This window comes from Panthera tigris, chromosome A1, assembly GCF_018350195.1.
Source record: "Panthera tigris isolate Pti1 chromosome A1, P.tigris_Pti1_mat1.1, whole genome shotgun sequence".
Classification (NCBI taxonomy): Eukaryota; Metazoa; Chordata; class Mammalia; order Carnivora; family Felidae; genus Panthera; species Panthera tigris.
Window position 1 is genome coordinate 237,801,171 of NC_056660.1, and position 16,217 is coordinate 237,817,387.

Below are 16,217 nucleotides of genomic sequence, written 5' to 3' on the forward strand. Positions count from 1 at the left end.
TCAAAAATAAATAAGCATTAAAAAAAAGAAAGGAAGAGGACTGATCTAACAGATGAAAGTCTGAAGTACCAGCAACAATGTAGTATCTGATTATGGATGCCCACGTATTACATGCAGTTATAGCTTATTCATCAATGAAATCAATGATGGCACCGATACAAGGGACAGGAGGGTGGAGTTAAGAATGTTTTGTTAGTATGAGGTATTTCCACTGCCTGGGAAGCAGTGCAGTGTTACTTGAAAGAGGACTTGGACTAGCTGTAAAGGTCTACTTCATACTCTAGGGCAACCACTAAAAAAGCAAAAATATAACTGAGATGCTAACAAAGGAGAGAAAATAGAATGGTGTAACATGCTTGTTTAGAAGCACAAAAGGAAGAAACAAAGCAGAACAGGAACAGAGAAAACAGGAATGAATATGGTAGATATGAATCCAACTGTATCAATAACCACTTTAAACATCAATGGTCTAAACGTTCCGATTAAGAGAGATTCAACAAGGATCAAAAAACAAGATCCAACTATACGTTGTCTACAAGAAACCCATTTTAAATATAAAGGCATATATGGATCAAAAGTAAAGGGACAATGACAATGACAAATACATCATCCTGATGCTACTAGAGAGAATGCAGGAACAGCTACATTAATTTCAGATGGAGCTGACTTCAAAGCAAGGAAAGTTACAGGGATACAAGGGGCATTACATAAAGATAAGGGATCAATTCTACAAGAGGAATTTAAAGCCCTTAACCTGTATACACCTAACAACAGAGCATCAAAATACATGAGACCAAACTGACAGAACTGCAAGGAGAAATAGATGAGTCCACCACCACAGCCGGAGACTCCAGCACCCCTATATCAGAAATGGACAGACCTGGCAGGCAGAAAATCAGTAAGGACACGGCTGAAGTCAACAGTACCATCAATCAACTGGATATACTGACGTCTATAGACCACGTCATCCAACAATAGCAGAATTACACATTCTTCTCAAGCTTCTATTCAACTTAGATAAATCACACTGTGAGCCATAAAACAAATCTTCACAAATTTAAAAGAGGAGAATTCATAGAGTATCTGCTCTCAGACTACCAGTAATTGATAACAGAAAGAAAAATGGAAAATCCTAAATACTTGGGAGATTAAAGAGTAAATTCCTGGGGCGCCTGGATAGCTCAGTCAGTTAAGTGTCCAACTCTTGATTTCAGCTCAGGTCATGATCTCACAGTTCATGAGTTCGAGCTCTGTGCCAGGCTCTGCACTGACAGCATGGAGCCTGCTTGGGATTCTCTGTCTTCCCTCTCTCTGCCCCTCCCCTGCATGCAATCGATCTCTCCCTCTCTCTCAAAAATAAATATTTAAAAAAACATAATAAAGAGCAAACTCCTAAATAATGTATGACATGAGTCAAAAAAGAAATCTCCAGAGAAATTTAAAAATATTTCGAATTAAATGAAAATACACCTTATCAAAATTTGTGGGATGCAGTGAAAGCAATACTTAGAATGAAATTCACAGCATTGAATGCATATATTAGAAAAATAGTAAAATCTAAAATCAATAATCTAACCTTCCACCTTAGGAAATTAGACAAAGAGCCAATTAAATCCAAAGAAAGCAGAAGTAAAGAAATAATAAAAATCAGAGCAGAAATCAGTGATACTGAAAACAGGAAATCAACAAAGAAAAATCAACAAAAACCAAAAGTTAGTTCTTCAAAGAGATCAATAAAATTGAAAAACCTCAATACCAGGTTAATTAAGAAAAAAAAAGAGAGAGACAAATTACTAATGTCAGAAGTGAAAGAGGGGTCACAATGACAGATCCCATGGACATCAAAAGGATAATAAAGGAATACTATGAAGAACTCTACACCCACAAATTTGATAATCTAATCAGACCAGTTCCTGGAAATGTACTAATCTAACAAAATTCACACAAGGAGAAATGGATAACCTGAATGGACATATATATTAAAGACACAAAATCAATAATAGTCCTCTGAAACTAGGTTCAGATGGGTTCACTGGTGAATTCCACCAAACATTTAAAGAAAAAAAACTATAGCAATTCTCTATAATCTCTTCCAGAAGACAGATACAGACAGAATACTTCCTAACTTATTCTATGTGGCCAGCCTTATTTTAATATGCAAGAAAACTATAGACCAATATCTCTCATGAATACAGATGCAAAAATCCTCAACAAAATATTAGCAAACTGTATCCAACAATGTATAAAAAAAATTAACTCACCACAACCAAGTGGGATTTATTCCAGATATGCAAGGCTAGGTCAACATTTGAAAATTAATGCAATCATCACATCAACAGACTAAAAAAGAAAACTCATATGCTCATATCAATAGATACAGAAAAAGCATTTGACAAAACCCACATCCATTCCTGATGAAAATGATGAGCAAACTACAAATAGAGGGGAACTCCTCAACTGGATAAAGAACATCTACAAAAACCTGCAGCTAACATCCCCCTCAATGGTGAGAAACTAGATGCTTCTTTGCTAAGATCAGGACAAGGAAAGGTGTCCCCTCTCATTCCTTCTTTTAAACATCATATTGGAAGTCCCACTAATGCAATAAGAAAAGGAAATAAAATATATACAGATTGAGAAGGAAGAGATAAAGTTGTCTCTGTTCACAGATACATGATTGTCTATAGAAAATCCCAAAGAATCAACCAAAAACAAGAAAGGAAAAAACCTCCTGGATCTAACAAGTGGTTATATAGCAAGGCTGCAAAATACAAGGAGTTATAAGTTGCATTGTATTCCCTGCCGCCCCCCGCCCCCGCCCCCCCCTGCCGCCAAAAGATATGAAGTCCCAATACCCTATACCTCAGAACATGACCTTAATTGGAAATGGGGTCTTTACAGAGGTAATCAAGTTAATAGGAGATTGGGGTGGGCCCTAATCCAACCCGACTGGTATCTTTTGGGGAAACTGGGACACAGAAACAAACATGCAAAAGGGGAGATTACATGAAAAGACACAGGGAGAAGAGCCATATAAAGAGGACTGGAGAGATACATCTGCAAGACAAGGAACACCAAAGATTTCCAGCAAACCATCAGAAGCCAGAAGAACCACCAGAATCATGGAATAGATTCTCCCTTACAGCCTCCACAAAGAATCAAGTCACCAACACCTTGATTTCAGACTTCTACCCTTAACAACTGTGAGACAACAAATTTCTGTTATTTTAAGCCACCCCGTTTGTGGTACTTTTACATCAGCTCTAGGAAACTAATGCATAAGGTTAATATACAAAAGTCAACCACTTACTACATACCAGTAATGAACAACTGGAATTTGAAATGAAAAAAAGGCAGTGCCACTTACAATAGCACAAAAAAATGACATATCAAATATAATCTAACAAAACATGTACAAGATCTGTTTGAGGAAAGCTACAAACCTCTGATAATGAAATCAAAGAACTAAATGAATGGACATTCTACGCTCACAGAGAGGAAGACTCAATATTGTCAAGGTGTCAGCTCTTCCCAGCTCAATCTACAGATTCACTGCAATCCCAGTCAAAATCTCAACAAACCGATAGTTTACACAGAAAAGCAAGAGACCCAGGAAAACGAACAAAATACTGAAGGAGAACAAAGTTAGAGGTCTGGCACCACCGGACTCCATCTCTCACATGGACAAAGGGGCTAGGAAACTCTTTTTGTAACAGTCACCAGACCCATTCATGAGTCTCCATCTTTATGACTTAATCACCTCTCAGAGGCCCTACCTCCTAACACAGTCATCTAGGGGTTAGGATTTCAACACATGAATTTGGGGGGGCCACAAACATCCAGACCACTGCACAGGGTACTGGGAGCAGCTGTCTACACAGTAATTAATCTAGTTTTAATGGGGAAGTGAGGAGAAGATGGCGACAGTGTAGGTATCTGAGGGAACAGGAGACCCCAAGGATTTGGAATCGATCTTGAGAAATCAGAACAGAAACTGGCAAAATATGGCCCACAAGGTCAAATCTAACCCATTGCCTATTTTTGTAAATAAAGTTTTACTGGAACACAGTCATCCATTTAAATATTGCCTATAGCTGCTTTCATGCTACAAAGGCAGAGTTCAAAAATTGAGGAAGAGATCATATGGTCGGTCCACAGAACCAAAAGTATTCACTCTCCGGCCCTTTTCAAAAAAGAATTGGTAACCCCTACATTACAGGAATTTAGGGATGAGCTAAAGCATATAATGCAAGAAAAAGAAAACCATTAAAAGCTTCAGACAAAACAAAATGGTGTACAAGATCATGTAATTTCTAGCACATTATAAGCAATGTAAACATAGTGTATTGATTTTTGCCCCTTAAAATCAACCCACAGGGGTGCCTGGGTGGCTCAGTCGGGAGTCTGACTTCAGCTCAGGTCACGATCTCGTGGTTTGTAGGTTCGAGCCCCACGTCGGGCTCTGTGCTGATAGCTCAGAGCCTGGAGCCTGCTTTGGATTCTGTGTCTCCCTTTCTCTCTGCCCCTCCCCTGCTTACACTTTGTCTCTCTCTCTCTCTCTCTCTCTCTCTCAAAAATAAAGAGACATTAAAAAAATTTTTTTTTAAAATCAACCCACAAACCACGAAGACATTTTATGGTCTCAGGACACATTTAAATACTACCAACCATCACAGTGTACATTAAACACAGCAATGCAGCCGCGGGGAGGTGGCACAGATGTGGGGCATGGGCAGGCATAGGATCCCACTCCCACGGCACAACTACATACGGCACCGCCAGCACTGACCACAGAGAACATGGGAAGGATCGTACTCCACAGGCCGTGAGCACTGGGGTTGGGGAGGAAGGGGCTGTGACAGTCAGCAGTCAGCTACCGCTTAAAGCGCTCACACGCATAAAAGGTGGCGTGTTTGTACTGTCTGGAGATGAGAAAGTAACTCAAGCAGGAAACAACCACGAAAGTAAGCAGTGGCTGCCTCTGAGGGACAGGCCAAGGAGGAGACAAGATGCTGTGACTTCCTATCGCTACTTGACTTTACATGTTACTACTTTATTTTTTTTTTAATTATTTATTTATTTGTTTATTTTTTACATTTTTAAATTTATTTTTGAGGGAGAGACAGAGCACAAGTGGGGAACAGGCAGAGAAAAAGACAGAGGGAGAAACAGAATCCAAAGCAGGCTCCAGGCTCTGAGCTGTCAGCACAGAGCCCGACGTGGGGCTCGAACCCACAAACCGTGAGATCATGACCCAAGCCGAAGTTGGATGCTCAACCGACTGAGCCACCCAGGCGCCCCTACATGTTACTACTTTAATAAACATTTTAATATTATAAAATAAATATGGAAAACGTGGACAACAGGGGGAGAAGTCCCCCGTCCCACCACCATTTCCTTGAGCCCCCGTTGGTACCTGAGCATTTCTTCTTTCCTCCTTTGCACGTCTGCCCTTGAAGTGGCAATCAGCACACAAAGAAGCTCCTATCTTTTAGGTAAACATTCTATCAACAGGCAAGTCTGAACAGCTTCTCTCAATGTTCAAATACCACTTCTGTTCATACCTTCCAACTCTTAAAACAGCTGGGAAGCTCTCCTTTGAGTCCAGTGATTCCTCCGATGCAAAATGCAACTGGGATGCTTTCCGCTCGCTCTCTCTCACGGGACGATCATCTAGGGAGAAGATGCCAGAGAACTAGCAAACACCACCAAGAAGCAGGTGACAGGCCCCCAACGACCCAGCCCCACAGGGGCACCTCCTAGCAGCCTTGAAGCACATCACCCTTCCCTTGGGAATGAAGGTGCCCCCGTCACCCACCCTGTAGCACACTGCATGGGACCAGCACTGCCACCCCTGGCTCAGGGACCTTCCATCCCCTGGGGCCAGGCCTGCCACAAGCATCCCCTGTTAAGTACTGGGTAGACCCAGTAAAGGAATGCTGGGCTCTGGTGGCTACACTTGGTTTCCCAGATGACAAATACCGATTCCAAGAGGGTCAGCCTCCTCCCGTAAAGCTACTCCTCAGACACTACTGTGGAGGCCGGCTGCTGCCCGTGGGAAAAGAAATACACATGCAAGTTGACACACAGGCACGTCTTTCTCGGCACGTCTACCTCCTTTCTATGCATGTTCTCGGTGCTGGATGAGGTTCTGGAACCACACTGAGCACATCTGAGATGTCTCCGTGGATGAGAATCCTGAACATGCTGAAGAGTGAATGTGGTGGCTGTGTGTCTGGGCCTAGGGTGTGCATCCTCAGATCCGGAGTTTCAACTGTCCCCACACATGAGCCCTGAGCCCCAGAAGGCCTCTGCTCACTTGTTACTGCTGGGTCTCCCCCCAGAAAACCTGAGAGTCAGATGGTTCCCAATACTAAAAGTCAATGCTGTGCAACTTTTCACACATCCTACCACAGAACTAACGTCACAAATGGTTAAGTTCCAAAGCTGCCTCCCAAAGAGCATTTCGTGGAGGCACACCCCAACTGCCCCTCAGCCTCAACAAACAGTGCACTGGCCCTCAGGATTGAGGATGCACTGTCATCACTGGGGACACAGAACAACACTGCCCTTCACGCAGACATTCCCACACCCCCAATACCCAGCACTTAGCTCCCTTCATGGAGGAGAAGGATTGAGCATACAAGGCTCCTTCTCCTTCTTCATGCTCCGCGTGCCCTGGTGCTCACACTCTAGCTCTCTCACTGGAGGTGCAACACGGGGAGCATCAGCAGTGCCACCGGCGAGAATGTTCATGGCAAAGACAACTCCTGGTAGCCGGGCAGGTGGGTGGGAAGGTGCCGCTATGGATGGCTTCCCCAAGCATGAACCTCCCAGCTGGTACGACCACTGGGCACCCTGGGAGCTCTGCCTGCAAGCCTGACACAAAGATCTGTTTCTTTTAGGGACGTGGGCTACTAAGCCGGTGGGTAGCTACACCTGCCAACAGGACCTCACACTCTCCCATCGCTATCACCTGGGGGAGGGGAGGGCACACGAACCTCTCTTCCTACAACCTTCTAGGCAGATGTGAAACAAGGTAAAATCCAACCGCCTGGCTGAGCCTGAGATGAAGCCCAGGGAGTCACGCACGGAAATGGCACCGGATGTTCAGAGAACACGTCCAAGCCAATCACCTAGAAACTGGAGGGCCAGAAAGGGACAGAGCAGCCTGGCCCACACCTGTGCTCACGGCCCCCCCGGCAGGTGTCTGTGGCCAGAGTTCCTGGCCATCCCCCCAGGCAGCGCTCCGAGACTCACGCTGGCAGACACAGGGACTCCACCAGGGGAGTAGAAAGTCAACTTCTGAGAGCACAAAACACCTATTAGGGCTCCCATGAGCAAGGGTGTGAGCACAGCCGTGGCGCCTACCCAGCTGCCTGAGCTTCGGGAGCATGTGCACGACAAAAAGGCGGTAATCAGACTCGTTCTTCACCACAGGGTTCAGCCGGAGGTCCACGTCTGTAAGCTCCGTCAAGGCGTGGAGCTGAAGCACTTCGGCCAACGAGGAGATGCAGTTGTAGTAGAGACTGAGGCTTTCCAGCGCAGTCAGGTACTGAATGCCCTGCCAACGGGGCAAAACGCAGCATTAGTTTATGCTTTGAAAAATAAACAGCGAGACGGGCCATCGATACGAACCAACACCAACCTAACAGAGGCACCCGCAAGCGACCACATGGCACTGCCAGGAGGAGCACAAAGACGGAAGGCGCTCCGTGCCGTGCAGGTTCGGGATGCCACGTCTGCAGCAGCGCAGACCGCGGAGGACAGCCCGTATCTGCGGAGTTCTCACAACGTCATTCAATCCGCACACAACCCCACACACTAAGAACTGTTACTGCTCCAATTCTACAGATTAGAAAACAGCCCGGGGAGGTTGAACAACGGGCCGGCCCTGGGTGTGCCCTGGACTGAAACTCCCGGGTGACGCCGACCAGGCTCCAAGCGCTCTCTATAACGTGAGGCAGAAGCCTCCTCTCCAGGAAGTCGTGGGCAGTGTTTACACAATTCCCCCCCTGCCACCACCTGGGTGATTTCTCACTCCCTCACCAGGACCAAGGGCTTCCCAGGATGCCCTGCACACACAGCACTGCCACTTAAGGGTCTGAGGCCAGACGTGAAGTGCAGAATGTGGATGGAAAAAAACACAGCTGAGACAGGGATGGACAGTGACCAGGCCACAAACACTAGTCTTTCGGGCCTTATTTTATTGCCTTTTTTTTTTTATTATTATTTTTTTTTATTTTTTTATTTTTTATTTTTGGGACAGAGAGAGACAGAGCATGAACGGGGGAGGGGCAGAGAGAGAGGGAGACACAGAATCGGAAACAGGCTCCAGGCTCCGAGCCATCAGACCAGAGCCCGACGCGGGGCTCGAACTCACGGACCGCGAGATCGTGACCTGGCTGAAGTCGGACGCTTAACCGACTGCGCCACCCAGGCGCCCCTATTTTATTGCCTTTAAAGATACAGCCGTCTTCATCGGAGCTATGAGTTTCAGTTGTCAAAGTAGTTTAAAGGTGTAATGAGATGTGTATGAAATCTACAGCTCATAACGAACACAAGAAAAACAACGCAATATTACAACCGTTGTTAAGTGTATGGTCTACATACATTATAAGCAAAGTTATAAAACATACTGCATTGTTACTATAAATGTACTTTCCACTGCTACTGACAGCAATAAAATTTCTTTCAAGAAAAAAACCTAAAACTTACCTCTAGACTCACCAAGGAGTTGCGTGAGAGGTCTAAAGATTTCAGGCCAGTTAAGTTCATCAAAGAATTTCCTAGGTGAGTAATCTTTTCTTGGTAAGTTCCAGGAATAGATAATGACCGAAGTTCAGCTAAGAATAGAAAAATCATGAGATTTTCACCTTCCTTTTCAGTGAAAATATATTACTGTAATAAGAATGAGCTACAGCAGGGGCACCTGGGTGGCTCAGCCGGTTAAGCGGCCGACTTCAGCTCAGGTCATAATCTCACGGTCCGTGAGTTCCAGCCCTGCGTCAGGCTCCGTGCTGACAGGTCAGAGCCTGGAGCCTGCTTCAGATTCTGTGTCTGTCTGTCTGTCTGTCTCTCTCTCAAAAATAAATAAACATTAAAAAAAAAAAAAACATTAAAAAAAAAAAAGAATGAGCTACAGCAACCTCAGAATCTGAAAAGTCACAAGAACAATGTAACTCCAGGTCTGAGTACTGATACTACAGGAGAAATGCATGCAAGCTTCCAGCTCACGTTTATCTCCAAAATGCCTCCATGCCCACGCATGCCCTGCTCCCCACACCCCTGCTTCTCCCCTCAGACACTCTCCCACCAGGAATATCTTCCTAACTGGGCCCCCACTTGTGGAGCCCCCATGCAGGGATCACAATTCGAAAACCAATGGTGAGCTAACGTGACAACTCCCTGCCAGTTACATGCAAGGGCACAGTGTGTGCTCTATGCACCATATGCCTCTGCGTGCCATTAAATGAATGGCAGCCATTAAATGAACGTTGCTACAAAAATAAGTTTCTGTGATCAAAAAGACAGTTTGGGTCTGAGCACACCAGTACTTTCCCAGGAAGAATTATGTTTTAAAACACATCTTAATTAAATTTAAAATTGATTTGTGGGCTTCCATTTCCAGACAAGACAGAGTAGACCCATTTCACCCTACTCCTACTCAGGTACTACACCTAAGTGCCTGGAAAACAATATACAAAACAAGCACCAGACAGATCTGGAGGGTGGGGAACAGAAGGCCAACTGTTTAGGGACCTCAAGAAAACAGTCCAGCAGTGAGGGCCCTGTGCTGGTTTGGGGTCCTTTTTGTCTCCCATATGGCCCAATATGAGTGCCAAAGAAGCTGGTGACACACAGACACCATGGACACTGACTGAAAAGTAAGGATAAGCCTGCTGCCCATGGTAGAAGGACCAGGAAGGGGCAGCGGTGGAGGAAGGACTCCTGAAATCAGCCCCACTCTAGCTCAAGAGCCAGCAAAAAAAAAAAAACAAAAAACAACGCACCACACACCTGGCCTTGCACAGTGGCCAGCCCTGGGACAGAGTGAGAGGATGCGGATTACCACCTGGGTTGCAAGGAGGTGGCCCACAGGCATCTATAGAGGCTGCGTGTGTGACAGGAGCCTGGCCACTACCTTAGGAACAAGGCAGCGCCCGCTCAGTGCCAATAATGTGTAACAAGATTCAAATAAGAAACAAGTCTCTCAACACCCAAAATGTCCATGACACAACAAAAAAATGACCAAAACCTGAAAAAAATCTCAATTTAAATAGAAAAACAATCAACACCAACACTGACAGGACAGAATTATTTAACAAGAATTTTAAAGCAATACTTTAATGAACAATTATGAACACTCTTGAAACAAACGATAAGATAGGAAGTCTTGGCAAAAAAACCCCATAAGATATAAAGAAGAAAAAAATAGGAATTTCAGAAACATAAAATACAATAACCAAAACAAAAGTACCACACAGAAGCAGCTCAGTAACAGCATAGAGATAACAGAAGAAAAAATTCAAAGAATGAATGCAAAGATAGACTGGTCAAAATTGTCCTATCTGACCAGCAGAGAGAAAAGAGACTTAAAAAAGAAGAGAAAGAAAGAATGAATGAACAGAGCCTCAGGGGCCCATGGAAAAAGAAACCTAACATTCCTGTCATGAGTCCCCATGCAGTCCCAATTAGAGTTCCAAGAAGAGAATGATAGTATGACTAAGAAGAAAAATGTTTAGCAATTACAGAAATAATGGCTGAAAACTTACCAAATTTGGCAAAAGACATAAAGCTATATATTCAAGAAGCTGAGAAAACCCCAAACAGAATAAAGACAAAAAAAAAAAAAAAAAAAAAAAGCCATGCCCAGATACATCAGAAATAAACTTCTACAATCTAAAAACAGTGGAAGAGGGGCATCTGAGTGGCTCAGTTGGTTAAGCGTCCAACTTCAGCTCAGATCATGATCTCGTGGTTTGTGAGTTCAAGCCCCACATCAGGCTCTGTGCTGACAGCTGTGTCTCCCTCTCTCTCTGCCCCTCCCCTGCTCACGCTCAGTCTCTCTCAAAAATAAATAAACATTAAAAAAAAATTAAAAACAATGAAAGCATCTTGAAAACAGCCAGAAAGAAAAGGCATTACCCACAGAGAAAAAACAACTGACAAGGCAGGTGATTATCCTCAGAACCAAGGAGGCGTGAAGGAAGGAGAGCCACATTTTCCACGTGCTGAAAGAAAAGAACTTTCAACCATGAAACCTGTACCCAGCAAAAACAATCTTAGGTACTGAAGTGAAATAAAGATATTTTCAAATGAAGAAACACACAGAGAATCTGTCATGAGTACACCTGCCCTAAGGCAACTGCTACAGAAAACTCTTCAAATAAATAGGAAGGATAAAAGAAGAAAACCTAGGTCATCAGAAATGAAGGAATAATGAAACAGGTAAGCATGTAAGTAAAAATGTTTCCTCCTGAGTTATTTACAATTTTGGATGACTGTAAAAGAAAAAAGTGATTAATGTGGTTCTCAAGGTATGCAAAGAAAATATTTAAGATCACTAAATTATAAAGGATAATAAAACCAAAGGACACATTGGGTAAGGTTTCTACATTTCACTGGAAGGGGTAAAATGTCCACACAGGTAGACTGTGTTAAATTACATAATACACTGTAACTTATAGAGCAACCACTAAAAATAGGTATACAAAGAGATATGCTCAAAAATATAATAGAGAAGTCAAAATGGAACACTAAAAAAATACTCAAATGGCAGAAGGCAGGAACAGGGAAAGAACAGAAAACAAATAATAAAATGGCATACTTCCAACTATCTTATATTAACAATTCCATTAAATGTAAATGGTCTAAATACACTAGAAAAAAAGAGATTGGCAGAGTAAATAAAAATGAACCAACTATAAACTGCCTATAAGAACCTCACTGCAAATATAATGATATAGATAAGTTTAAATATTACACAGTAAATAGAGGGGAAAGATATGCCCTGCAAACACTAATCAAAAGTAAGCTGCAGTGGCTACACTACATGCCTCAACAAAGAAAATCATCAGGGACAAAGAGCAATAGCACACATGTTACAAGGGTCACTTCAAACCCTAAATATGTAGGCACAGTGTCAAAACATATGAAGGGAAACAGAGAAATCAACAATTACGGTTATGGACTTCAACACTTCCCTCCCAGTAACTAATACAATCACTAGACAGAAAATCAACAAAGATACAGAAGAACTAAACCTCATCATCAGCCAACAGGATCTAATTGATATTCACATAATACTCCACCCAACAACTTTCTTTTCAAGTGCAGTTGGAACATTCACCAATATAAACCAGATCCTGGACCAAAAACAAACCTCAACAAATTTAAAAGAATTAAAATCACAGAGTATGTACTCTGACCATAATGGAATCACACTAGAATCAATAAAAGAAGGGGAAAAAAGGAAAATCTCCAAACACACAATGAGAAAACACACCCCCAAGCAGTCCACAGGTCAAAGAGAAGTCGTCTCCAGGAAAACCTAAAAATGCACTGTACTTAATGAAAACGAACATATAACAAAATTTGTGAATGCAGCTAAAGCTGTGCTTAGAGGAAAACTTATGTCACTAAATTATAAAGTATAAAATCAGTAATCTAAACTCTCACCTCAAGAATCTACAAGAGAAAACTAAATGCAAAGTGAGCAGACAAAAGGAAATAATAAAGAACAGAATCAATAAAATTTGAAACTAGGAAACAATGGAGAAAAACCCACCAAACCAAAAGCTGACTCACTGAAAAGGTTAATACAATCGACAAACCTTTACCAAGTCTAAAATCGAAGACAGAAATGACAATATCAAGAATGGAAGAAGGGTTACCACCACAGACCCCAAAAACATTTAAGAGGCTGGCAAGGGAGTAAACAACTCTACACACGTAAGTTCAACAACTTCCAGAAAACAATCAATTTTACAAATCCCAACCATAACTCACCCAAGAAGAAACTGATAATAAGGATAGTTTTACAACAGACAGAGAAACTGAATGTATAATTTAAAAGCTTCAAATACAGGGGCGCCTGGGCGACTCAGATCGTGAGCTGGGGGTTTGTGAGTTCCAGCCCCTATGGGGCACACTGCTGTCAGTGCAGAGCCTGCTTCCGATCCTCTGTCCCTCTCCCTGCCCCCCTCAGAAAGAAACATTAAAAAAAAACAACAAAAAAACCACAACAACTTCAAGGCTTATATGGTTTCAGAGAGCACCAAATCTACACAACCTCTTCTAGAATGCACATGAGGAAGCAACACTTCCCAACGTATTTCAGGTGCTCAGCTTTACCTTGATGCCAAAACCAGAGACAAGCAGGACAAAAAGAAAACCAGCAACCAATGTCCCCCATGAATATACACACAAAACTCCGCAGCACAGAGAGATGGGAGACCAGACCTCAGGAGACAATTGTGCGACAGGGGCGGAGGGCGCGTCTTCCCAGGAATGAAGACTGCAGGTTCAAGGTTTTATTAAAAGCCAACCTGGAACCGCCTTATTTATGGGTGAAAGAATGCCCCCCCACCCCACTCGGGCCCCGCGCCCCACTAGGCGCCCCCCGACCCCACTGGGGTCCCCCGCCCCACTCGGGTCCCGCGCCCCACTCGGCCCCCCGACCCCACTGGGTCCCCCCACCTCCACTCGGGCCCCGCGCCCCACTCGGCCCCCCCTCGACCCCACTGGGGTCCCCCGCCCCACTCCAGGCCCCACCCCACTCGGGCCCCGTGCCCCACTCGGGGCCCCACCTCCAATCGGGTCCCGCGCCCCACTCAGCCCCCCCGACCCCACTGGGGTCCCCCACTCCACTCGGGCCCCTCCCGACCCCACTGGGGTCCTCCGCCCCACTCGGGCCCCGCGCCCCACTCGGCCCCCCCCGACCCCACTGGGTCCCCCCACCTCCACTCGGGCCCCGCGCCCCACTCGGCCCCCCCCGACCCCACTGGGGTCCCCCGCCCCACTCCGGGCCCCACCCCACTCGGGCCCCGCGCCCCACTCGGGTCCCGCGCCCCACTCAGCCCCCCCGACCCCACTGGGGTCCCCCACCCCACTCGGCCCCCCTGACCCCAGTGGGGCACCCCACCCCACTCGGGCCCCTCCCGACCCCACTGGGGTCCCCCGCCCCACTCGGGGCCCCACCTCCACTCGGGCCCCGCGCCCCACTAGGCCCCCCCTCGACCCCACTGGGGTCCCCCGCCCCACTCCGGGCCCCACCCCACTCGGGCTGCGCGCCCCACTCGGCCCCCCCGGCCCCACTCGGGCCTCCCACCCCCACTCGGGTCCCCTCGCTCCCACCCCATTTTCCCCACCACCTCACACCCGCCTTCGACGGTTCAGGAAGACGCGGTCCGGGTGCCGCGTCTCTGGCCGGACCCCGTCCGCCCACCCCCGCGGCGGGAAGCTCGCGCCCCCAGCCTGCCCGCCGTCACCGCCACGCACACAGGTCGCGGTGAGGCGCCAGGCCGCTCTTCTCCCGGATCTTCTCTTCACACAGCACCAGCCACGGGCCCGCAGGCGCCATACTTTCAAACGGCACGCACCTGTGTCCGCGCCTGCGCAGTGGGGCGGCCGCGGAGCCGCGAGGGGCGGGGCGAGGGGCGGGGCGAGGGGCGGGGCGAGGGGCGGGGCGAGGGGCGGGGCGAGGGGGTCCTCGGTCTCTGAGCTCCCCTGCTCTGCCCTCGCTGAGAGCAGTGCCCTCCCCAGGAAAGCCTACCAGGCCGTGGGGAGCCTAATCCACCGGGACACCCCGCACGGAGGGTCACTCGGAGGCGGCCGGTGACGTCTGGGGTCCGAGCTTGTGGCTCTCCCTCTGACCCGGAGGTTCGTGGCCTGTCAGTCCCTCTAGGGCCTTTGAGCGTCAGGAGGAGCACGTGAGATCTGCAGGGTTTAGGGAAGGCTGGGTCGCATCTGCCCCAACCAGCCAGAACCGTGGAGTCACCCTCTCCTCCTCCATCTCCTGGTATGTGGGAACACCTCTGCTGCCCCTCGCCCCAGATGTGACCGGCTCCTTGGCAAGGTCACGTGGCATGTCACTGCCTGGGGGGTGGTGGTGTAGGGGGGTGTACACAGGGTGGTGGGGTACAGGGTACCGCATCTCTGCTAAGCAGAGCAGAGCTTCCAACCTCGCGCACTGGGCCCTTGTGCTGCCGAGTCATTTACTGAGACTGGCGAACACTCGGTAATACTTTGGGGTTGTCCTGGGACTCTGACACAGGTCCCATTCCAGGTACTGCCCGCGCTCCCCTCTCTACGGGTTTGGGCACATCCCAGGCCCAGGGTGTGGTCACCGCACCAGGTCCGCTGAGGGGGACTTTGTGCAGGCAAGACACTGACAAACAGCGAACCCACGTCCTGCTTCAGAAGCGAAGAAAGGCCAACAAGAGGCTTCGGCTGGCGCCGCCCGAGGGAAGTGGCTTGTCGGGGCGGCCCACACTCCACACACCCACTGCTTCCTCCGATCACGGGTCCTGAGGCTGGACAGTGGACCTCTGCGCACACCCTGCAGGACAGCACCACAGAGGCAGTGTTTCTGCCGTCATGGACGCATCAAGAAAGCTTGGGAAATCGTGTTTTCTGCTTCCTGAAGTATCGCATATTCATTGGAGGAAAAATGCAAAATACAGGAGAACAAAGATTAAGTATTCCAGCACACAGAGAAAAGCACCGTTAATGTTTCCACGTGTCCTTCAAGTGTGTTTTCCAAGCCTGTGTATATTTTACAAAAACAAGACTATGCTGACTGTTCTCGTATTATATACATGTGTATTTTTTACTTTGTAAGAACTCTTTATGTCACTAAATATTCTTCAACATCATTTATTAAACTTCCATTAAAAATTTTTTTTAATGTTTATTCACTTTTGAGAGAGAGCGTGAGCAGGGGAGGAGCAGAGAGACAGAGGGGGACAGAGGATCCGAAGCGGGCTCTGTGCGGACAGCAGCAAGCCCGACGTGGGGCTCAAGATCACGAACCGTGAGATCGTGACCTGAGCTGAAGTCGACACTTAACCCACTGAGCCGCCCACTGCCCCTAAACATCCATTGTAATGGACCATCAGATCATAAACCAAACCCAGGTTCATCTGACTCACCTTCCATTGCTGGACCTTCCACCTGTTTCCATTTCCTTACATTGACAAGTCTGGTGGAGTATT

The 16,217-nt window shown here is 46.7% G+C and overlaps 1 protein-coding gene and 1 long non-coding RNA gene across 8 annotated transcripts in view; one reads left to right on the forward strand and one right to left on the reverse strand.

The window, feature by feature from the left end:
- CEP72 (centrosomal protein 72) overlaps nucleotides 1–14,634 on the reverse strand; it is a 35,997-nt gene extending 21,363 nt beyond the window's left edge. The window contains exons 1-4 of one of the 6 annotated variants that reach the window (XM_042998225.1): nucleotides 14,503–14,632; nucleotides 8,719–8,846; nucleotides 7,372–7,564; nucleotides 5,565–5,673 (exon numbers count right to left, since the gene is read on the reverse strand). In XM_042998225.1, coding sequence (XP_042854159.1) covers nucleotides 5,565–5,673; nucleotides 7,372–7,564; nucleotides 8,719–8,846; nucleotides 14,503–14,584 — 512 coding nt within the window. In that variant the 5' untranslated portion in view covers nucleotides 14,585–14,632. Of the gene's footprint in view, nucleotides 1–5,564; nucleotides 5,674–7,371; nucleotides 7,565–8,718; nucleotides 8,847–14,375; nucleotides 14,447–14,502 lie in introns of those variants that run through there. The other 5 variants (XM_015539864.2, XM_007087282.3, XM_042998212.1 and 2 more) reach the window with 5 other exon arrangements.
- LOC122241563 lies at nucleotides 14,421–15,903 on the forward strand. Of its 2 annotated transcripts, XR_006221830.1 has the most exons (3): nucleotides 14,421–14,512; nucleotides 14,900–15,022; nucleotides 15,290–15,903. It is a non-coding gene; the product is annotated as an uncharacterized LOC122241563 (long non-coding RNA). The 2 variants fall into 2 exon arrangements; XR_006221829.1 differs by lacking the exon at nucleotides 14,421–14,512 and having other exon boundaries at nucleotides 14,715–15,022.
- The last annotated feature ends 314 nt before the right edge of the window (nucleotides 15,904–16,217 follow it).